At 43.4% G+C, this 25,556-nt stretch overlaps 1 protein-coding gene across 1 annotated transcript in view; it reads left to right on the top strand.

Moving 5' to 3' along the window:
- The window catches only part of WDR93 (WD repeat domain 93), an 88,709-nt gene extending 68,636 nt beyond the window's left edge, over positions 1–20,073 (top strand). The window contains exons 11-16 of the mRNA XM_075345925.1: positions 4,511–4,645; positions 4,724–4,919; positions 5,312–5,372; positions 12,828–12,984; positions 19,567–19,738; positions 19,842–20,073. Coding sequence (XP_075202040.1) covers positions 4,511–4,645; positions 4,724–4,919; positions 5,312–5,372; positions 12,828–12,984; positions 19,567–19,738; positions 19,842–19,944 — 824 coding nt within the window. The 3' untranslated portion in view covers positions 19,945–20,073. The remainder of the gene's footprint in view (positions 1–4,510; positions 4,646–4,723; positions 4,920–5,311; positions 5,373–12,827; positions 12,985–19,566; positions 19,739–19,841) is intronic.
- The last annotated feature ends 5,483 nt before the right edge of the window (positions 20,074–25,556 follow it).

Here is a 25,556-nt window from a genome sequence, read left to right as displayed (position 1 = left end):
TGGACGCAGGGGAGTGGTCCCTTCACCCGGACGTGTTTCAGGAAATCTGTTGCCGCTGGGGGGTGCCGGACGTCGACTTAATGGCATCTCGGCACAACAACAAGGTCCCGACTTTCATGGCGCGGTCTCGCGATCAAAGTGCTCTGGCGGTAGACGCCTTGGTGCAAGATTGGTCGCAGTTCCGGTTCCCTTATGTGTTTCCACCTCTCGCACTCCTGCCCAGAGTGCTACGCAAGATCAGATCCGATTGCAGCCGCGTCATACTCGTCGCTCCAGACTGGCCGAGGAGGTCGTGGTACCCGGATCTGTGGCATCTCACGGTCGGCCAACCGTGGGCACTACCAGACCGACCAGACTTACTGTCCCAAGGGCCGTTTTTCCATCGGAATTCTGCGGCCCTGAACCTGACTGTGTGGCCATTGAGTCCTGGATCCTAGCGTCTTCAGGATTATCCCAAGGGGTCGTTGCCACCATGAGACAGGCTAGGAAGCCCACGTCTGCTAAGATCTACCACAGAACGTGGAAGATATTCTTATCCTGGTGCTCTGCTCAGGGAGTGTCTCCCTGGCCATTTGCATTGCCGACTTTTCTTTCTTTCCTGCAATCTGGGTTAGAAAAAGGTTTGTCGCTCGGCTCCCTTAAAGGGCAAGTCTCGGCGCTATCCGTCTTTTTTCAGAAGCGTCTAGCACGACTTTCTAAGGTGCGCACGTTCCTGCAGGGGGTTTGTCATATCGTACCCCCGTACAAGCGGCCGTTAGATCCATGGGATCTGAACAGGGTACTAGTTGCCCTCCAGAAGCCGCCTTTCGAGCCTCTGAGGGATGTTTCACTTTCTCGACTATCACAGAAAGTGGCTTTTCTGGTAGCGATCACATCTCTTCGGAGAGTGTCTGAGCTAGCAGCGCTGTCATCCAAGGCTCCTTTCCTGGTCTTCCACCAGGACAAGGTAGTGCTGCGCCCCATTCAGGAGTTTCTCCCTAAGGTGGTATCCTCTTTTCATCTAAATCAGGATATCTCCTTGCCTTCCTTTTGTCCTCATGCAGTTCATCGGTATGAGAAGGATTTACATTTGTTAGATCTGGTGAGAGCACTCAGAATCTACATTTCCCGCACGGCGCCCCTGCGCCGTTCCGATGCACTCTTTGTCCTTGTCGCTGGTAAGCGCAAAGGGTCGCAGGCTTCCAAAGCCACCCTGGCTCGATGGATCAAAGAACCAATTCTTGAAGCCTACCATTCTGCTGGGCTTCCGGTTCCTTCAGGGCTCAGGGCCCACTCAACCAGAGCCGTGGGTGCGTCCTGGGCATTACGACACCAGGCTACGGCTCAACAGGTGTGCCAGGCAGCTACCTGGTCGAGTCTGCACACTTTCACCAAACATTATCAGGTGCATACCTATGCTTCGGCGGACGCCAGCCTAGGTAGAAGAGTCCTGCAGGCGGCAGTTGCCTCCCCGTAGGGGAGGGCTGTCTTTGCAGCTCTAACATGAGGTATTTCTCTACCCACCCAGGGACAGCTTTTGGACGTCCCAATCGTCTGGGTCTCCCAATGGAGCGCCGAAGAAGAAGGGAATTTTGTTACTTACCGTAAATTCCTTTTCTTCTAGCTCCTATTGGGAGACCCAGCACCCGCCCTGTTGTCCTTCGGGATTTTTGGTTGTTTTCGGGTACACATGTTGTTCATGTTCAATGGTTTTCAGTTCTCCGATGTTACTTCGGAGTGAATTTGTTTGAACCAGTTATTGGCTTTCCTCCTTCTTGCTTTAGCACTAAAACTGAACAGCCAGTGATCCCACTGGGGGTGTATAGCCAGAAGGGGAGGGGCCTTACACTTTTAAGTGTAATGCTTTGTGTGGCCTCCGGAGGCAGTGCTATACACCCAATCGTCTGGGTCTCCCAATAGGAGCTAGAAGAAAAGGAATTTACGGTAAGTAACAAAATTCCCTTCTTCATCAAAAGTACACTAAGCAGCCCAGTAAGTGACACTTCGCTGGAATCAGGATCTCTGCTCCTACATTATGCTGCTCTCCGGGTGGCAAAAACCTGGTGACAGATTCCCTATAAGGAGTGAACAGGAGAAGTAGATGCTAGTTTAGTAACAAAGCCAACAACTGCATTGTGTAGTGTGGACTCTGCTCTTGTGCCTGCTTCACACACCCTGATTTTGCTCTATGGCGTGCATATCTGTTATAGAGCATTAAGGGGTTAAGGGTGTTTATATCCAATTTAGGCATGTGTTACATGTACACTCGGAAGTGTAAGGCTATGTGCCCACGTGTGTGTGCTCTGCACCGCAGTGTAACGTCACTGCATGTGCGCTTCAGAGCGCAGCTGAAAAGCTCCGTTCTGAAGTTTCGGTGACTACAGAATTCGTGCGCTCTGGATGCTGCCTCTCCCTATAGACAGAATGGAGACAGCATGCAGAGCGCACGAAAGAAGTGACATGTTGCTTTTTAGAACGCAGCGATTTGGCAGCATGCAAATCGCTGCGATCTAAAACGCCACTTGGGCATAGATTATGCACAATCTTCATAGATTGTCCTGGGGACGCAGGACGCATGAAGTTACGCTGCGGTGCAGATCGCAGCGAAACTGCATGCAATCTGCACACGTGGGCACATAGCCTAAGATGAATGCTTCCAACAAATGCCATACAGTGGCATCTGTCAGCAAAGCATGAACATTTAGCATACACCATTGTTTGTAATACCATTACTCACTTTGCTATTCTAATCTGCAGCATCCTGTAAATTAATATACACATAAAAGCAATATGCCAGTTTATTATATTCAAAAAAAGAGACAGCTGCGCTCTATAGTGCGAAGATATGTGTAACAATGAATATAGGAATATAGACATGCATTACTGCTATGGGAAACATGTAAAAAGTGGCCATTTTTGTGTGCGAAGTATCTCATTTTTTACATTTCCCCTTGCAGTATTGCAGGTATATATTCCCATATTATTATTATTCATATTATTTTTTTTTTGCCTTCCTCTGGATCAACATGTTAGGCTACGGGTTGAACTAGATGGACTTAGAGTCTCCCTTCAACCTTAAAAACTATGATACTATGATGATATTCGTTGTTCTACATATCTTAGCACTACAGAGTGCAACAATCTCCTTTTTGTTGCTATGTTTCATGTTCAGTTTGCACCTGTTCACATAAGAAAGGCAGGATGTGTCATCAGTCTTTTTCATAGGATACAGGGTCATACCTTCTGATGGAGCATTCCTGCTCTTCAGCCTTAAGCTATTTTAATTCTTCATTTGCAGGTTTCTGTCCACCCATAAATTGGATGTTTTTTTTTTTTTAACTCAAAGAGAGGCATTAGAGTAGGCAGGGACCCAACAATAAGAGGTAGCACACAAAAATGGCCACTTTTATGTGAGCTCAACAGCCAACGGCGAGGCCTCGCCGTTGGCTGTTGAGCTCACATAAAAGTGGCCATTTTTGTGTGCTAAGTATCTCATTTTTTTCATGTTTTCCATAGCAGTAATGCATGCTTATATTCCTATATTCATTGTTACATATATCTTAGCACTACAGAGTGCAACTGTCTTTTTTGTTACTATGTTTCATACTCAGTTTGCACCTGTTCACATTAGAGAGTTAGGAAGTGCCATCAGTCTTTTTCTTACTTTATTACATTTAGAGGCAAATTTGTGAATGAGGCTTGGGTAATATTGCATGTAGCTGATCAGTTGGCCCCCAGAATCTTGTCACAGGGGGGCCCATCGTAACTCAGCTTGGCACTAATGCGTCTGTATAACCTTAAGTGGTGTACGTCTCCTACTGATCGCAATGTTAAATAAAGCTTATCCTGCATATACGTATTTTTGCTGTGGTTGTCTGTGTAGGAAGCACAGTCTTTAACTTTTAGGGGTACTTTGCACGTTGCGACATCGCTACTGCGATCTCGTCGGGGTCAAATCGAAAGTGACGCACATCCGGCGCCGGTAACGACGTCGCATGGTGTAAAGCCTAGAAGCACCGATAAACGATCGCAAAAGCGGTGAAAATCGGTGATCTGTGTAGCGTCGGTCATTTCCATAATTTCGCTGCAGCGACCTGTATGATGTTGTTCCTCGTTCTTGCGGCAGCACACATCGCTGTGTATGAAGCCGCAGGAGCGAGGAACATCTCCTTACCTGCGTCCCGCCTGCAATGAAGAAGGAAGCAGGTGGGTGGGATTTTTACGTCCCGCTCATCTCCGCCCCTCCACTTCTATTGGCCGCCTGCCGTGTGACGTCGCTGTGACGCTGCACGACCCGCCCCCTTAGGAAGGAGGCGGTTCGCTGGCCAGAGCGACGTCGCAGGGCAGGTAAGTGCGTGTGAAGCTGCCGTAGCGATAATGTTCGCTACGGCAGCTATCACAAGATATCGCATCTGCGACGGGGGCGGGGACTATCGCGCTCGGCATCGCTACAATCTGCTAGCGATGTCGCAGCGTGCAAAGTACCCCTTAGTTACAAAACCAGAATTAATGATATATTTTTACTTTTTAGATACGGACATAAGACCTGATGTGGTTTGGCCATGTGCAGCTCCTATAAAAGTCTCAGCCATCAGTTCTTGCTCCTCATACTTGGCTTTTGGCCTTGAAGATGAAACACTGACCGTTTGGGACATGAAGCCTTCTGGTGGGTCGCTGTGTTTGTCGGGGGCATGTTTTCTGTGTGACAAGGCACATTGATGCAAACCACGTTCCTCCTTCTCAGGATTCCCATTAGGTGTTGTTGCCCTGCCAGAGGGAAAATCTATTGGCAGTCTACATTTCTTGGGTCACTTACCTTCTTACGGAAGTCCTCCAGGTGTACCAAGAGCCCGGGTCATGGTGTGCTGTACTGACAAGTCTCTGTACCTTGTGACTGCAGCTGGAGGAAAGGCGTCCAGCCTCGTTCTTCTCCATGACAGGTGAGATCTGGACTCATCTTTTGGTCTATAGATATTCATTTCACGAGGTGCAGTAGTTGGCTCTGACTGCACAATTCTGTTCCAGATTACAGGATTAGTCCTATGAATTGCTATTATTACACCTACTGGTTGTTAATAGCTGCATTTCTGTGTCTGCCATTACTGCTGATTGTTTGGTTGCTTTTAATTCATTCATCCTTATAATTGCCTTTTTTATGAACAATACATGATATTGTACATTACATTGGGATCACCCATTATAATATTAGGTATTAAAGATGGCATAATGGATCCAGCGATACTTTAGATGTTATTCTGGACTATATATGCATGGGGGTGTATAATGTATATATGTGGGTAATGAATAACACTGTCTTTCTCCATTTGTACAGCGCTGGCTCTTCAGATGAGCTTATAAGTGCCGCGGTCCCGGTGTCCTCACTTCCTAATGGTGTGAGTTCTAGTCTTTTATATGAAGTTTCACATCTTTGTGCCTATAATTTTGCATCATTTTACCATGTATTCTGTGTTCCTATGTTTTACCTTTCATTGCCCCTGTCAGTGTATTATCAGTATTCTCCCCATGTTTGCCTGTTTGTCACCTGAGATGTGGCATTTTTGCTATTGTTTACCTGTGAATCATATATCTGTGCTCCTCTGTATTTCAATAAATATTGGTATTTATCTTTCCACTTTGTAATCTTGAATGTTATTTTCTTGTCTTCTTAGTTTTTTTTCCCCGATTCATGTCCCTTCTTCAATCAATATCTAAATGTCAAGTCCCCGCGCTTCTCCTACGTTAACTGTATCCTCTGATATACGCATCTTCTCATATTTACCAGCTTCCCATATCAGTGTCTGTGGTCTCATTGTGTATATTGGATGCACAGTAATGCAGAAACACAGCTATGACATACAGTGCTGGCCAAAAGTATTGGCACCCCTGCAATTCTGTCAGATAATACTCAGTTTCTTCTTGAAAATGATTGCAATCACAAATTCTTTGGTATTATTATCTTCATTTATTTTGCTTGCAATAAAAAAAACACAAGAGAGAATGAAACAAAAATCAAATCATTGATCATTTCACACAAAACTCCAAAAATGGGCCAGACAAAAGTATTGGCACCCTCAGCCTAATACTGGGTTGCACAACCTTTAGCCAAAATAACTGCGAACAACCGCTTCCGGTAACCATCAATGAGTTTCTTACAATGCTCTGCTGGAATTTTAGACCATTCTTCTTTGGCAAACTGCTCCAGATCCCTGAGATTTGAAGGGTGCCTTCTCCAAACTGCCATTTTGAGATCTCTCCACAGGTGTTCTATGGGATTCAGGTCTGGACTCATTGCTGGCCACTTTAGTAGTTTCCAGTGCTTTCTATCAAACCATTTTCTAGTGCTTTTTTGAAGTGTGTTTTGGGTCATTGTCCTGCTGGAAGACCCATGACCCAGCTTTCTCACACTGGGCCCTACATTATGCTGCAAAATTTGTTGGTAGTCTTGAGACTTCATAATTCCATGCACACGGTCAAGCAGTCCAGTGCCAGAGGCAGCAAAGCAACCCCAAAACATCAGGGAACCTCCGCCATGTTTGACTGTAGGGACCGTTTTCTTTTCTTTGAATGCCTCTTTTTTTTTCCTGTAAACTCTATGTTGATGGCTTTTCCCAAAAAGCTCTACTTTTGTCTCACATGACCAGAGAACATTCTTCCAAAACGTTTTAGGCTTTCTCAGGTAAGTTTTGGCAAACTCCAGCCTGGCTTTTTTTATGTCTTGGGGTAAGAAGTGGGGTTTTCCTGGGTATCCTACCATACAATTCCTCTTCATTCAGACGCCGGCAGATAGTACGGGTTGACACTGTTGTACCCTCGGACTGCAGGGCAGCTTGAACTTGTTTGGATGTTAGTTGATGTTCTTTATCCACCATCCGCACAATCTTGCGTTGAACTCTCTCGTCAATTTTTCTTTTCCTTCCACATCTAGGGAGGTTAGCCACAGTGCCATGGGCTTTAAACTTCTTGATGACACTGCGCACCGTAGACACAGGAACTTTCAGGTCTTTGGAGATGGACTTGTAGCCTTGAGATTGCTCATGCTTCCTCACAATTTGGATTTTCGTTTATTTTAATGTTTTATTTATTGAAACAATTGTCAAATTACAAAGTCAACAGATAACACGATCAGATCTAGTATCATTGCAGTTAAACTCATTGCTATTAGTTCTCCCCACTTTCTTGGAACTTTAAATGTGAGATCAAAACTAAACCGAGTAATGAAAATTTTCAATTTGATAGTGGGTAAGATTGAAGCTGGAACATTAATCTGTTTTCCGGATTATTATGAAACTATTTTATTTTTTTTTTTATAGTAAATACAATAAGAACTGTAAGTTGGGGAAGATAACTGAAAGCCAAGAGAGCAAAATTTTATCTCAAGAAATTCAGTTTTAGGAGGGAAGTTAGTGGGTTCAGGAGATTGAGAGAAATAAAAGGATGATGGGAGAGGGAGGAGAGAGAGAGAGAGAAAAAAAAAAGAGGGATTGGTCCAGAGTCCATTCATCAGTGCCAAGAGTAACCATTGCTCTACCGGTGGTACGTCCACCTCCCTGGTGGGGGAATGTGGCTTAAGAGCTTCTATTCTGTCTCATTTTGCTGGGCTACTTCACCAGCCTCCCTCTGCGCTGTGGCTATAAGGAAATAGGGTTTAACCCTATAGATTTGCCAAGCATTCCAGACTTGGGTGAAAGAGAGCATATTTTGATGTGAAAGGGCTGAAAGTTCCTCAGCATAGTACAGTTGATCTATTTTCAGCAGAAGTTGCGTAAGGGTGGGTATCTTCGTCGAGCGCCACATTTGGGCAATGAGAAGTTTACAGGCTCAACCCACAAATGACACCAGTTTTGAGTCACAATTTGGATTCTCAAGTCTTCAGACAGTTCTTTGGTCTTCTTTCTTTTCTCCATGCTCAATGTGGTACACACAAGGACACCGGACAGAGGTTGAGTCAACTTTAATCCATGTCAACTGGCTGCAAGTGGGATCTAGTTATTGCCAACATCTGTTAGGTGCCACAGGTAAGTTACAGGTGCTGTTAATTACACAAATTAGAGAAGCTTCACATGATTTTTCAAACAGTGCCAATACTTTTGTCCACCCCCTTTTTTATGTTTGGTGTGGAATTATATCCAATTTCGCTTTATGACAAATTTTTAGTTTTTTTTTTCATTGAAGACAAATTAAATGAAGATAATAATACCAAAGAATTTGTGATTGCACTCATTCTCAAGAAGAAACTGAGTATTATCTGACAGAATTGCAGGGGTGCAAATACTTTTGTCCAGCACTGTATGTACAATACATATAATATAATACATACCATATTACAATATAATGTTTTATTGTAGATAAAGTGGGGCGATACCACAGAGGAAATAATATTTATACTTATTTAGCGCCATTAATTCCACAGCGCTTTACATACAACAGCAACGCTGTCCCCATTGGGGCTCACAATCTAAGTTCCCTATCAGTATGTTTTTGGAGTGTGGGAGGAAACCAAAGTACCTGGAGGAAACCCACGCAAACACAGGGAGAACATACAAACTCCTTGTAGATGTTGTCCTTGGTGGGATTTGAACCCAAGATCCCAGCGTTGCCAGACTGCAGTGTTAACCACTGAGCCACTGTGCCATGTATTACTTGGAAATGCAAGTAATATACAAAAAGTGTTGTGGCTGGTTTCCCTTGGGTAATTTTCCTGATCTTTTACTTCTTTGTAACAAGATTTAGTGTGTATGGTGGCCATACACCTTAGATACATGTCATCCGAATGTTTATTCAGCCGCCTGCCATTCCTTTCAGCCCCCATATGCACATACACACTCCGAAGTGACTTGCCGTCAGTGAGCATAAAAGAAATGTTGAAATGTAGCATTCCCAAACTGTTTTCCATCAATATCTGTTGTCGAGTAGTTAGGATACACTGGACACATTTTAGCATTACCCTTAACCAAGCTTTATGGTAATATTAACCCTTCCCAGATAAGACGTATTGATATATCTTATGTTGCGTGCAAGTGGGTGGCGCAGGCTCAGGAGCTGAAGTGCAGCCATCTCTTCAAATAAAAGATTAATCAGGATCACTCTGCTGCCTTGGATACATTTTCTTTGAACAATTGCATAAACAAGATAAAACTGTGCCACAATATTACTACTTATCACGCCTATTATAGAAAAAAACATACAAAACAGCAGTATACAGTAAAAGGAAGAAGGAGTGTTCTGGTGGCTGCCCGTATAAATATACAGGGAGCCACTAGAACACTCCTTCCTTTTACTGCTGTTCCCACCTCATGGTCAATATACCATTGGGTAAAAACTTTATAATGGGATCACAAAAATTAAAACCTAATATTACTACCATCAGTTCATCTATGGAGAGGTAATAAAAAGTACACCATAAACAATATATAGGTGTTGAAAAGAAACATAATTATCGCTTTGGCTTCAGCCTGCCTTCAGAGTAAAGGGAATCTGTCACCAGTATAATGTAGAGACAGAGACTTTGATTCCAGTGATGTGTCACTTACTGAGCTGTTTGTTGTCATTTTGATAAAATCAATGTTTTCTCTGTTGCAGATCTAGCAGTTAGACAGAGCTCATGAATATGCTGGACTACCTGGTAGCACACCAAGTAGTTCTCTAATGATAATCTACTGCTGATTAAGCAGTGATTTCATCAAAACTACAGTACAATAAGCAGCTAAGTGGCACATTGCTGGAATCAGGGTCTCTGTCTCTACATTATGCTGCTCTCACATTAGGTGGCAAAAACCTGATGACAGATTCCCTTTAAGGGCACACCTCCAGACTAAAGGCCGCTTTACACTCAACGACATCGCTAACGAGATGTCGTTGGGGTCACGGAATTCGTGACGCACATCCGGCCTGGTTAGCGACGTTGTTGCGTGTGAAACGACCGTTAACGATCAAAATTACTCACCTAATCGTTGATCGTTGACGCGTCATTCCTTTCCCAAATATCGTTGCTGTTGAAGGATGCAGGTTGTTCATCGTTCCTGCTGCAGCACACATTGCTATGTGTGACACCGTAAGAACGAGGAACTACATCGTACCTGCGGCCGCCGGCAATGAGGAAGGAAGGAGGTGGGCGGGATATTCCGCCAGCTCATCTCCACTCTCTCCGCTTCTATTGGATGTCTGCCGTGTGACGTCGCTGTGACGCCACATGAACCGCACCCTTAGAAAGGAGGCGGTTCGCCGGCCACAGCTACGTCATAGGGAAGGTAAGTCCGTGTGACAGGTGTTAACGATGTTGTGCGCCACGGGTAGCGATTTGCCCGTGACGCACAACTGACGGGGGCGGGTGCTTTCACCAGCGACATCACTAGCGATGTCGCTGTGTGTAAAGCGGCCTTAAGGGCTCATTCATACGTCCAATTTTTTCACGTACAAGAAAAACGACTGATTATTCTGATCACTTTGACTAAACGTTCATCAGAGTGCTGTGCAAGTGTCATCCAATTTTCTTGTACGTTGAGAAACTAAAAAAAAAATATTACCTTTCCCATTCTGACAGTCAGTGAAAATGGTTTCGCACTCAGATGTCATCCGAGTAATGTCTGTTTTGCTCATAGACACAATGCCCTTGGGATCAAAATCTAACAGATCTCAGATATTTTCCGCAGACCACACAATCAAAAGAAAAAAGTCGGACATGTGCACAGCCCCATACAATATCATGGGTATGAGTGCTATCTGCGAAAATCATGGACAGCACTCGTATGTGAAAATCCACCTTGTGAATGAGCCCTCAGGTAGGGGATGTTTGCCCGTCACACTTTTCTGTGCATTTTTGCCATGAAAAGTGGAGCATTTTTAATCCCACATAAGTGAATGAGATTTCTGAAGTCTCATGCACAAGTTGCTTATTTTTTTGTTGCAGATTTGAAGCAGTTTTTAATCTGCAGCCTGTAGATTCTCTCAGGGGATTTGCTGCATTTTTAACCCATTAAAACGAATGGGGAAAAAACACATAAAAAAACCACACATCAAAAACACATTTTTATGCAACATTTTTCCTGCCAAGATACATGTTTTTGATGCAGAAATGTCTGCAGAAAATACTTAACATGTTAACATACCCATAATGTGCAAACCGTCACGAGTGTATACCCAGGTATCCAATAAAGGTAGTTATGCAGGTGACATAGCGTTACACTCACAGACAGGAACCCATGTGAATCCCATCTGCCCTGCATCATCCGTATCCACCCCAAAGACTTCTTTCACCACCTTTTTGGTGTTCCTTCAATGCAGTGTCTGGACTTCATAGAGGATCAGTGATTTCCTATATTCTGCAACACGTTGGTATTGCTGTGTATAGAACAAGTGATCAAAACAATGGCAGTTACAAATTTTCTAAGGAGCTAAAAATTAAAGTAAAAAATTAAAAAAGTTAAAAAAAAACCTCAATGACCCTTTAAATCACCCCTATTTTTGCAGTTCAAAAATAATAAATAAGAAAATAAATGTATTTTGTGTTCGGCATATGGCTATAAAAAATTAAACTATAACTCTTGGAAGAAGGGGAGGAAAATTATGAAAGCTCAAAAATAATGTAAAATTGCTTGATTGTGAAGAAATTAAAGGGTTATTCCCATCTCTAAGATCCTATCCCAATATATAGTAGGCATAATAATAATAATAATTAGCAAATACTTTCAATTAGAAATGTAGTATATTTCTCACGATTAGCTATATCGCTTACCTCATGTGCAGGACATTACAGTAGCTTAGGTATCCATGGTTACGATCACGCATATAGTGACAGTTAGTTAGTTGATAGTGGTCAGAACCATGGAGACCTAAGCTGCAATGCACTGCACTTCAGGTAAGTGACATAACTAATAGGGAGACCTATACAACATTTCTAATTAATAATAATCTTTATTTCTATACATATTCCGCAGCACTTTACAATTCAGAGATTCATAAAAAACAAACATAAGTAACAGTTATAGAAGATACAATAACTAAAGCAGAAATGAAGAAAACCCTGCATGTAAGAGCTTACAATCTACAGTGGGGTGAGGGGTGGTGACACGTGATATAAGTGCTTATACAACGATGGTCCAGCAATCTTCAAAAAATGGGGGGATAGATAAAAGGTTGTGTGAACCAGTCATCAGCAATTTTTGGAATGCATTGGGTACAGGGGAGTTTAAAGGAGAATTAATATTCTGAGATTAGGGAGGGTGATAGACCAACTTTAAAAAGATGTGTTTTTAAGGAGCGTCTGAAGCTGATCAAGGTGTGCATCATCCTAATTTCTTTGGGTAGAGCATTCCAGAGGATTGGTGCAGTTCGGGAGAAGGCTTGTAGGAGGTAATTGGAGGTATTTGCTAATATTTTTATTGTTACACCTACTACATATTGGAACAGGATATTGGAGGTGGGAATAACCCTTTAATTGCATTCTGCCTGTCGTTGGTTGGGCACCATAAACAGTCATTAGTACACACACAGCCCTGCAGCCCTGAGATCCTGGGTCTGAAGCTGGTCAGCGCTGGCAACTGCCTAGAGTCTGTGTTCTCTTTAATTCATGACGAGCTGTGACGTTCCGGCCACCAGAAATCTCACTCCAGTTCCTGACAGACTGGAGTAAGATTTCTGGTGTAGCGCATGGAGGTGCACGCCACTTGTCTAACGCTCCAGATTTATAAAGAGGAGTGCACCTCTTCATGAATCAGAAGCATTTGGCCACCATGACCGCTCATCAAGACCAGGGATAAGATCTCCTGTCGTGATGAATCAAGAGCCTTGTGTGTAATATATTGAATAGCTCATTTGATAAGCTTGCACTACTTTTTCTGTTTTCTTCCTAGGTTCTTCTGTTCTTCCGCAGCGGTGTGGTAAAGCTACTGGATGCTGCAGAACGACAACCAGTTTGCCAGATTGTCCTCCCTTCGCCCTATAAAGTAGCATTTCCCTGGCAACCGGTACACGCACTGGATGCTATGAACCACTGTCTCTTTCTCAAAGGTAGGTAATAATATCTAACATCGCATCGCTCAGACCTCTAGTACTAAGGTTTAATTCCACTAGGAATTTCTTGTATTTTTCCCCATTATTCAAAATGCATTTCATTTATTATGACTTTAAGTACAGATCTGGCACCAGGCATATTACATTGATATTACTTGATTTAAAAAGTCTGTTTCAAGTTCTCTTCATATTATAGGGAATATTAAAGCTAAAATATCTAGTGTCACGTTCAGAATGACTTCTTATTTTACTCCATATAAAGCATCTAAGCAGTTAAAGAAAAAAAGAAATTTCAGTTTTTCTCTGAAATGAAACATTTTGAGCTTCTTTTTAGGATATCCCTAAGAGACTCCTCCTCGATTCTTCCCATGGTCTATACAATCATTCTTCACAATCACAGTTACATATTATTTTTAGTACAGATAATGTTTATTCTTATTGCATTCAGTAGGGAAGAGAGTGAAAGGATCGTATTTTATTCTAATTGTCATTTTCATTAAATGGACATATGGTATATGTAGATGTATGTAACAAAACGGCTGCAGATACACGTTAGCTTAATAGTGTAAAGAGAAGTAATATTAATAAGTGTCATTGTGACGACATGGACTCTCATGGGTTAAAGTTTCTTAACATTCAGCCAGACGTATTGTTCTTTTGTGTATTACCTCATGTTTGCTTAACTATTGTTTCTCCAGACCCTTCCAGTAATTATTGTAATGTAGTTGTTTATTGCTAATGTAATTACCTTAGTAACCATTGTCTAGTCGGAGACTTGCAGGCTCCATGTAGATATCCTCAGTCTCCCTTCCCACATCATTTAAATGAGCATTATCCATGCAGCTTGAAATTCATCCAATGGGAGAAGCAATCTTGTCCAACCAATTCGATGAGGACGCAGTGTTTCCAAGTGGAAGGCTGTGGCTATAAAAGGGATTTCTTTAAGTCACCAGGGGGTTGTGGATGAATGTGCATGATCCAGTCTAAGCTCTTAGGAGCTGGCTAGAGGATCAGGATACCTTGTGGCTTCAATCTAGGGACTCCGGTTCCGACTGGAGACCATATCAACAGTCTAGGGATTCGACTCCAGCTGCCAGGATTATATCCTCATACCAGAGACTACTTAAGGAAGAAACCCAGGTTGGGATAATTTGGTCACCTGGCTACAGACTTTGCAGACCTCAGCCAGCTTCCTAAATCTGCCGTTATTCCAGTCTCGGTGGGTGCCCGCCAAAAGCAGCACCCCTGGATTGGAGTAAGTAGCCCTGGAAGCTCTGAGGCATGGACATTCTAAATCCCTGGTGAGCCAGCGGAAGGGTGAGACTCTGTTGCCTGTTACATTTGTGTGTTTTGCTGGTTATGTGTTATGTGCCGTTAATATTTTGGGGATCCAATAAAGTCTAATTATTGTGGTTCCCTCACCCTGTGTTGTCTGAGTAGTGTTCCGCCCACGGTTAAGGAGGTCGTGCGTTCAGTTGGGATGAGCCCTGAGCCATGCTGTCTTTCTAAAGGCGGCTGGGCCAGAGGACAAGAGCACCCACTGAGCTCCGTGTCTCCACAGTCATCACTTAAGTATTATTAAATGATGAATATATCTTTTTTTTTATACTTTTTTCATTTAAACTTTGTTAAAGACGTTCTCCAAAAATATGATAAAAATGTCCGCCATCACATATTTCAAACTCGTTCTAGGTCTATTTGTCAGGAAAGGTTGCTGCCTGATGAAACAAAATAATAGCTTCCAGTGGTAATGAGTGGAAATGCAGCACAATTTCTTAAGGTTTATAATAGCAACCACTAGTGGTCAATCAGCAGAACAAAGTCCTGACAGCGAATTTCAATGCTAGAGGCTTTCGATCACTCCGATTCTCACTTCATCTTGAGGTCTCAATAATGTTCAACATCTCTGCCAAATTTTCTTCCACATGATGAACTGATAAGTGTGATGCTAGTCACAACTCAACTTAGTATAGATGGAAGAGTAGTCAGGAAAGCCGGGGTCTGGTAACGGGAGGACACGTATGATCACAGGGAGTAAACAGAGGCGTAGTCACTTCACAATCCGAGGGTCACAATTCCAGGAGAGCGCATAATAGGTTCAGGGAGAAAACAAAGACGTGGTCAAGTAACGGTCCAAGGTCAAAGGCCAGGAGGTCACGACAAGAACGAGGAGGGGCAGAGAGAAGTCAAATAACAGTCCGGTCTCAGCAAACAAATATCAGAACACTAGCAGAGAGACAAGCCAATAGCATAACTGCAGAACCAGAAAATACAACTGGTAAGGTTCTGGGTGAGCATGCGCCGTAAAGAAACCTGAGCAATTACCAGGAATGTGGAACACCTGAGTAATCAGCACCTCCCAGAACCAACATGGAATCCTGCGCTGTCACTCAAGCTGCCAGCTCCAGTAGCTCATGGAAGTGCATCAGAGCATCTCCTAAGGCAAGATGCTCTGCACAGAGGAATCGTGTCACTGCCTGGTCTGTAGTCCAGGAAAGCGCAGAACATCTTCTAGTCTGCAAGATGCTCTACACAGAGGAATCGTGACAATAAGTTTGTGACCACTTCTCTGTTTTCTTGGATACCTCCAACATGCAGGGTGTTCTAGCAAGAGTCGCTTTTTTGACTGAAACAAAGCTGATCATATTTTGATGAAGGTACTAATTTCTATTACAACATCTGTGGAATGATCTTCAAACAGTAGCATACTCATGCCTTTTATTTCCAGGGAACTAGATCTTTCTGTATACTCTCATGATATCAACTTTATCATTATACTATAAAAGCTTCATAATGACCTATCTTGGCCTTGTAACAATCTTCCAGGCCTTTCTGGTGGGAATGCAGGTCTGGGTCTACTCAATGTGGCTTTCTGAACTCTGCAGCTGTGACGGAGTCTCAAAGAGGCAGATAAATCTCTCTTGCAGTAGTTTTTGTAGTTCTGTTGCTGACGCTGTCTTCTTTAGCCCTGCCAATCTAAAGTTACTGTGCCTTGAACGGTTTTCTTAGTCTTCCACCTTATTGTAACGCTGCTTTGCCTCTAACATAGTTTGTCTGATGCAGGTTTGCATATGTTCGTACCACAATGCTCTGTTCCAGTTCTTCAAATCTGTCTCTCTATTTGCCCAGTTCACTCTGGAGACATTGAAGAGAAATCTGGATAACTTGCTCCAGGGTCTTCTGAATGTGTGATGTAATTCTATTCTGTACATCAGCAGCCAGTTTTTTATAATCAAGCATCTAAGAAAACCATGCCAAGGCAACTTCTTCTATGCCCTGAAACTTGGAGAGAAGAACTTGGCACTGCTACGTAGGAACGTCCTCTGCTGCAGGCGTCATGCTTTTTTCATTAGCCAGATCCTGCCTGTCTTTATTATTTTATCCCATCTTTTGTGTGCTGTGTAGTAGATCCATTTACAGGTGTAGTTTTTGTTCTGACCCACTGGAGGTCTGGGCCACTGTATGGCGCTGTTGACAGATTAAAAACTGTGTCTGGAGCTCCTCTTCTTCTAAGCTTAATATATCACTAGCACCAGAACAAAAAGACAACAAACATACAACCCCCAATTCCAAAAAACTTGGGATACTGTGTAAAATGTAAAGAAAACAAGAATACTATGATTTGGAAATCTCTTATAGCCATATTTTATACACAACAGAAAACAGATCAGAGTGGAAAGTTAGACATTTTTATATTTCATTTAAAAAGATGGACTTATTGAGAAGTTGATGGCAGCAACGCATCTCAAAAAAATTGGGCTCAACCCATGTTTACCATTGTATTGCATCACCTTTTCTGTTTACAATACAACAGTTCAACAGTTAGTAAATGTCTGGAAAGTGAGGAGACCAATAATGATTATTAGAGTTTTGGGAGAGGAACATTGTCACACTCTTGTCTAATGTAGGATTCCAATTGCTCGACAATCCGGGATCTTTGCCACATTTTTCATTTCACAATGCGTCAAACATTTTCGATTGGTTAAAGGTCTGCACTGCAGGCGGGCAAGTTCATCACCCAAACTCATATTCTGTGATATCTGCAGTATATGGTTGAGCTTCATATTGCTGAGCTATACAAGCCCTTCCCTGAAATAGGCGATGGCTGGATGGGATCATATGTTGTTCTAATACCTCTACATAATGCTCAGCACTGATAGTGCTTCAAGATATGTAAGCTGTCCATGGCATAGGCCTAATGCAATCGCATACCATTAGAGATGCAGCTTTTCAACTGTGTGCTGATAACAAGCTGGATGGTCCTCTTCTGAGTCTCCAGTACATGGTATCCATGATTTCCCTAAAGAACTTCAAATTTTGATTCATCTGACCACAGAAAATTTTCCATTTTGTCTCAGTCCATTTTAAATGAGCTTTGGCCCAGAGAAGACAACAGCATTTCTGGACCCTGTTGATATATGGCTTCTTCTTTGCATCTTCGAGCTTTAACTTGCATTTGTTGATCACACGGTTAACAGACAATTATTTCTGCATCTCTGAGCCCATGCAGTCATTTCCACTACAGTTTATGCCTATTTTTAATACTGCTTGTTGGCCCATTGATCACGAGCCTTCAGTATTGACGATTGGTTTTCTCCATGGGAACATGGATTTCTCTACAATCTCTGAATCTTTTGATGGTATTATACACTCTTGATGGTGTGATAATCAAAATGTTTGCAATTTTACATATAGGAACATTTTTCTGAAATTGTTCCCCAATTTTTAGATGCAATTATTTATGGATTGGTGAACCTCTGACCATCTTTGCTTCTAAAAAACTGCCTCTATAACATGCTCTGTTTTGTACAGTCATGTGCCTTAATTGAAAACGTACCCACCAGCTGTTTTTCAGTTGTTCCACTTACTTTTCCAGCCTTTTGTTATCCGTTACAACTTTTTTGAGATGTGTGGCTGACATCAGTTTTGAAATGAGTTGGTTTTTTTTCTAGTTGAAATACTACGTCACAAGAATGACAAAAGTATTTTAGGAGCGATACCTTTATAGGCTAACCAGAAAAATTATATTAGCAAGCTTTCAGAGCATAAAGGCTCCTTCTTCAGGCAATTACAAATTTCTGGTTAGCCTATAAAGGTATCACTCCTAAAATACTTTTGTCATTCTTGGGACATAGTATTTCAATTGATTGTTCTGGCTAACACGGTACCACAATATTACTCTGTATTGCACATTTTTTTTCCAGTGAAATCGAAAAATGTTGAAAATTGAACATAGGTACCAGCATATAGCAAAACAAATATCCCCTTATATTAGAGTGGTGCTCAGCAGATATAGAACAGTTGTAGAGAAGATAAGCTGTAACCCTCATCTGAATAAAAATATTTCAGTCGACTTTATTATAAAAATTGTCAGAATACAGCATATGAGCCACTGGAGTACCTAGAAGTATGGACAATAGGTGTTTCGCGCCTGCCAGGCACTTCTTCCTGGGCCCAAATACCACCATGGAAAAATGTTTTTCAACTTCTGATATGTTCAATGTTCTGTTGTGAATAAAATATGGCTACAAGAGCTTTCTAAAATATCCCAACTTTTTTGGCACCTTTTCTTTCTTTTCTTTCATTTTTTAGGGTATGTGCCACCATGAGTTTTTGGTTGCAGAAATTGTCTCCACCAAAAACTGCACTTTGTGGCAGAAAAATGCACCAAAAAACGCACTCGTTTTTGTGCCATGCGTTTTTATTAGTGAAATCATAGGCTGGAAGAACTAAACAAACGCAGGAAAAAAACACACCAACAATTGACATGCTGCTTCTTTTTCTGTACCCAAAACTGCAAAGAAAAAAGAAGCAACATATGCACAGCATTTGAGTTCTCATTGACTTTGCTGGGATAAGGATAGACATGCAGATTTTTAAAAAACTGCATAAAAAAAGCATAAAAAAACTCAATGTGTGCACATAGCCTTGTAAGAATTTTTTATTTCTTTACCTTTTCTGGCATAAGGATACACATGCAGTTTTGGGCAACAATCTGCACCAAAACTGCAACAAATCTGCATAAAAATCTGGCAGTATGACCGTGCATTACTGCTGATGGCTTCATGTACAGGAGCTTGTAGTGCGTAAAAAAACAGCACATAAATTAACGGTTTCCTGCAATACATGTCACATTAATTTACATGGCGTAAGAAGGGGTTAATAAGTGCCTCCCTTTCTCTTTTGTTTGTTGTTACAATTAGGCTCTTAATATTGGTTAAGTTTTCTATTAACATGGTAAAAAATGTATATATAGCATAGAATTGGAACATTAAGATAGAGAAATCAGCATTTTTAGCATGCTTATCATTATTATTCCATCCTACCCTTGCCTTCTATTTACTGTATTACTCACTGAAGAGCCATATATCTGATGATGAAGATCTGACAGGATGAATGTAGGTAAACGGAATGAGCTGAAGAAGATATTGCTTTTAACTATTATGATATATTAATTTCATATTTTCACATGTATTAATTGATTCAGGTTATAATTCCTATTAAATGTGCTTGTACATGTTGTCATCTTGCTCCTCAGTAGGTACAGTGTATTTCCCATACTCTATTTTTATCTTGTAGCTAATCAGGACGTGGCTTCTGGAGAGAACATGACCAGTGACAATTCCACTTGCTCTCTATTTGTGTTCAGTCTGGAAGGTTTTGGATCTATGGTAAAGTCTGACCCGTCAGCCGCTCTCCATTCACAAAGTTTATCCTGGGAAGAACGATGCACGTCATTGTTTCAGATGAGGTGAGCTCATCCAATGTGCCATATACAGTTAATATTTATAGTTCATTTATTTATATAGACGAAACACTAATCTTATCTGTATGTGCCATTTTGTTTTCCTAAGGTCACAAACTTTTTCTGAAAGGAGAAAGCAGATTTCGGACTCCTGGTCGCTTCTCAGAACGCAGGCCTCTGATTTTACACGGAGTAACACCCTGGGCAGATGAGGAAAAAAACAAAAACTTGCAAAGCTCCTAAAGCATCATTTGTTTTTTAAATCACTGACAAGTAGCGATGAGTGAGCTCTACCATACTCAGTGCTCAGTATTCGTAATGGGTAATTGGATGCTGGGATGGGCACAAGTTGAGTACGCAAGTATATTGGAAGTCAATTGGGAACTCAGCATATCTTCCAGAAAAATGCTCAAGTTTCCCATTGACTTCCATTATACTCAGGTACTCAAGTTGTTCCCATCCGAGCATCCAACTGCTCCTTACAAATATTGAGCACCCAAGCATGGTAATCAGTGCCGTAGCTAGGGTTTCAGCTCAGGGGGGGCAAAACATCTGAGTGGGCCCCTTACCAGGTAACCATGATAACTACGGTGGTGCAGACTAATCGTGGGTATAGTGGAACCTCGGCAGATGACACTGATATTACCGCTATATGGTGACTATATAGAGGTAGATATCGGTGCTGCAGCACATACAAGAGGTCACAGTGCAGTTATAGATGGTGACTTACAGCTGACGTTCTTTCGGATGGAGTTGTTCACCTTTTCTGTGTTTTCCATCTGGCCCAGACCGACATGACGACTTCTTCCAGCCACAACTCATCTACAGAAATTACAACAAAGACACATGTAACTCTTCACACTTCCGGCACCGAACCCCATCTAATCCCAACCTGCACAAACCCCTCATCCTGCCGTCACCCCAATACTGAGCTGCTGCTGCCGTGTGTGTCCCTATTACTGCACCTGCTGTGTGGCACAAAAACCATGCTCCTCTTACTGCCACACATAGTAATGCCACCACTGTGCCTCCACATAATAATGCCACCACTGTGCCTCCACATAATGCCACCACTGTGCCCCCACATAGTAATGCCACCACTGTGCCTCCCACTTACTAATGCTACCACTGTGCCCCCACATAATGCCATCACTGTGTCCCCACATAATGCCACCACTGTGCCCCCACAAAATAATGCCACCACTGTGCCTCCACATAATAATGCCACCACTGTGCCCCCACATAATGCCACCACTGTGCCTCCACATAATGCTACCACTGTGTCCCCACATAATGCCACCACTGTGCCTCCACATAATGCCACCACTGTGTCCCCACATAATGCCACCACTGTGCCTCCACATAATGCCACCACTGTGCCCTCACATAATAATGAATAATGCCACCACTGTGCCCCCCACATATTAATGCCACCACTGTACCCCCACATAATGCCACCACTGTGCCCCCACATAATAATGCCACCACTGTGCCCCCACATAATAATGCCACCACTGTGCCCCCCACATATTAATGCCACCACTGTGCCTCCCACATATTAATGCCACAACTGTGACCCCCACATATTAATGCCACCACTGTGCCCCCCACATATTAATGCCATCACTGTTCCCCGACATATTAATGCCACCACTGTGCCCCACACATATTAATACCACCACTGTGCCCCCCACATATTAATGCCACCACTTTGCCCCCCTCATATTAATGCCACCACTGTGCCTCCCACATATTAATGCCACAACTGTGCCCCCCACATATTAATGCCACCACTGTGCCCCCCACATATTAATGCCACCACTGTGCTCTTTACATGGTAAAATGCCTCATTTGTGCCCTCTAAATGGTAACATTTCCCCCTAGAAAATATTAATGACCTGTGTAAGTGCCCTAGAAAGGTGCCCACATATTGTTCCTAGAAAGTAATAGAGCCCCCAGTGTGTCTTTCATGGTCACAATACCCTGACTGCCCCTATAACAATAATGGTTCCTAAGTGTCCACTTAACATTTAATAATGTCCCTCCCATGTACAGTTCGTCTATACACAGTATGAAGCCCTTATACCTCCCCTATACACAGTATGATGTTCCCATGGCTCCCCTATACACAGTAAGATGCCTTTACCCCTTCCCTATACATAATATACTTCTACACCTCCCCTATACACAGTATGATGGGCCTACAGCTCCTTACAGACACCTGCGTACAGCCGTATACACATACACACACCTGCGTACAGCCATATACACATAGACACCCCTGCGTACAGCCGTATACAGACACCTGCATACAGCCGTATACACAGACACCTGCGTACAGCCGTACACACAGACACCCCTGCGTACAGCCATACACACAGACACAACCCTGCATACAGCCGTATACACATACAGACATCTGCGTACAGCCGTATACACATACAGACACCTGCGTACAGCCGTATACACATACAGACATCTGCATACAGCCGTATACATATACAGACACCTGCGTACAGCCGTATACACATACAGACATCTGCATACAGCCGTATACACATACAGACACCTGCGTACAGCCGTATACACATACAGACATCTGCGTACAGCCGTATACACATACAGACATCTGCGTACAGCCGTATACACATACAGACATCTGCGTACAGCCGTATACACATACAGACATCTGCGTACAGCCGTATACACATACAGACACCTGCGTACAGCCGTACACACATACACACACCTGCATACAGCCGTATACACATACAGACACCTGCGTACAACCGTATACACATACAGACACCTGCATAAAGCCATATACACACACATATATACAGACACATACACAGATATAGTAACATAGAAGTGTATACATATTTGAAAACATTCACATACAAATAATCATACACAAAAGACAGACACAATCCTATACACACAGACACATACTGGAGGTGCTTTTTACTCTTGATGATTGGGGGACACTTCTCTCTCGTGCAGCCACAGACTTGTTTCATGCCATAGTAAATCCCTCTAAACTAAAGGACCTGTGGTGACGTCACGCCCATGTGATCAGAAGGGGCGGGGCCTCAGCAACGCAGGTGATGACAGAAAGAAACTCCAGGTGTCCTGGAGTTCTTTATGATAGAAGCGGGGACCGAGGTAAGACCTCCAGATGGAGGGGGGAGGGGGGAGAGGGGGGGGCGAAGCCTACATGATTATAGTGGACGGGAGGAAACATAGCCACGCCCACTAACAAAGCCGGTCACGCCCACTACCCAGGCAGCTTCTAATCACTGGGATGCAGCCACAACACTGGATGGAGGCAGCGCGCGCTGCATGACGTCATTATAACGCACGTGGCCGCGCACTGTGCATGCCAGCGGCCGGGTCTCCTGTACTATGTGGCGGTCAGCACTGTCTGCGCCTGTCAGTGTGGCCGGCCACATCATGTTACAAGAGACACGGCCGCGCGCAATTCACTCTGCGCGGCCATGTGTGTTATAATGACATTATGCAGCAGGCGGCCTGCGGCCGGCCCTCTACGATACCCGGGAGAGCAGCCTGGGGGGCTATTGCCCCCCCCCGCTCGGCGCTGAAGGATGACGTCACCACGCTGGGACTTTGGGACCTTGTGTCCTGCGTGTGCTCTGTCATCCGCAGCAGCGCAGGGAGATCATGTCTCCTCCGCACTGCTGCAGAGGTTAACTATATCGGCATGCTGTGCACGCTGATATAGTTAATGGTATCGCAGCTCCGGGTGGGCCCCCTCTGAGAACGGGGCCCGGGGCGGCGGCACCCTCTGCCCCCCCGCTAGCTACGCTACTGATGGTAGTGCTTGCTCATCACTACTGACAAGGAATACTTTGAAGATGATATTGGTCCATAGGATCTACTCCCTATTTTATTTATTTTTTTACATCAATTAAAAATGAAAGATTAAAGCTGTTGTCCTGGACTTAAGATGGTGTCACTCATAGCGACGCAGCAGCGATCACGACCAGCGATCTGACCTTATCAGGATCGCTGCTGCGTCGTTACATGGTCGCTGGTGAGCTGTCAAAAAGGCAGATCTCACCAGCGACCAGTGACCAGCCCCCAGCCAGCAGCGACGCGTGGAAGCGTAACTAAGGTAAATATTGGGTAACCAAGGAAAGCACTTCTCTTGGTTACCCGATATTTACCTTAGTTACTAGCGTCCACCGCTCTCACGCTGCCAGTGCCGGCTCCCTGTTCCCTGCACTCCTAGCCAGAGTACACATCGGGTTAATTACCCGATGTGTACTCCAGCTACGTATGCAGGGATCAGGGAGCCGGCACTGGCAGCGTGAGAGCGGCGGACGCTAGTAACTAAGGTAAATATCGGGTACCAAGGAAAGGGCTTCTTGGTTACCCGATGTTTACCATGGTTACAGCTTACCGCAGGCTGCCAGACGCCGACTCCCTGCTCACTTCAGTTCGTCGCTCTCTCGCTGTCACACACAGAGATGTGTGCTTGACAGCGGGAGAGCAACGTCCAAAAAATGAAGCAGGACATTCAGCAACGACCGACGACCTCACAGCAGGGGCCAGGTCGTTGCTGGATCTCACACACAGCAACAGCGATAGGACGTCGCTGCTACGTCACAGAAAATTGAGACTTAGCAGCGACGTTGTTGTCATCGTCGCTATGTGTGACACCACCTTTAGATATTGATGACCTTCCTTAGGGTTAGAAGGTAAGACCTCAGCACCAAATGAGAAAAAATTGGTTCAATAATGCTGCAAAAATTTTATTCCATTTCGGCACCACAGAAATAATCCAACATTTCGACCTCTTCGAGCCTTTGTCAAGGATATCTGGGTGTGAGAGGTATGGGTGCATACATGTATGGTAAAATAGGAAGTCCATGCGTATGGCGCCGGGTAGGGTATGGCAGCATAGGCTGTGTGCTGGACGCCAGGTGTCCAGCACTTTTGTTCATACAATGGGCACTGGTGGAGGAGCAGGTGACCAGGCCACCCATCCTTCTCCTCCTCCTCCACTGGTTTTCCTATGTGATGAGTTATACAATTGGAGAAGGCACATGGACTGGTCTGGTCACCAGCTCCTCCGCCAGTGGCCACTGTATGGACAAAATTGCTGGACAGTTTGTGAGGAAAGTTGCACTAACGAGAAAGTGGCCGACCTCTTTACCTGAGAATCCATTGGTGAACTCATTCTCACAGTCTAACAGGAAAGTCTGTAACTCTTTTTTTTTATCAGTCTTTTCTGAACTTCTCTTAGCTATTTTATGACCACAGACCATACTAAACTTGAATGTGCGGGGAAACAAAATGACTGTAAAAGATAAATTGTGCAAAATTTGGTAATAAAACTCAATTGCCAAAAAAAATTCCCCAACCCCCAAATACCTGTATTTAAATATAAAATTATGTCCCCATAAGTGACCAACCCATTTAATAGTCGTTACATGCAGTACTGTGTATCAGTGATTTGTATATCTAAGGGTAAGTTCATACAAGCATATAAAAAATTGGTCCAATTTTCATCCTGAAAAATGGGACAATTTTTTTCTCACTTGTCATCTATTTGCAGTCTGTCTTTTCTTACAGCAGCAGCTCTTAATAATCATTTACAGGACCATTTACAGTTTCCCATGTTACAGAATTGCAATGCATCCGTAAAAATTGGACACCACACTGTGTATTTTTTTTCTCACACCCATAAGCTTGAATGGCTGCTTCACATCTGATTTCTGAAGGAATATTGTGCATGCTGCGATTTGTTTTCAAACACATTCTTTTAATGAAAAAAAAAATTGTTCATCTGCCCTGCTCC

This window comes from Anomaloglossus baeobatrachus, chromosome 4 (genome assembly GCF_048569485.1).
Source record: "Anomaloglossus baeobatrachus isolate aAnoBae1 chromosome 4, aAnoBae1.hap1, whole genome shotgun sequence".
NCBI lineage: Eukaryota > Metazoa > Chordata > Amphibia > Anura > Aromobatidae > Anomaloglossus > Anomaloglossus baeobatrachus.
This window is presented reverse-complemented; position numbering and strand designations above follow the sequence as displayed.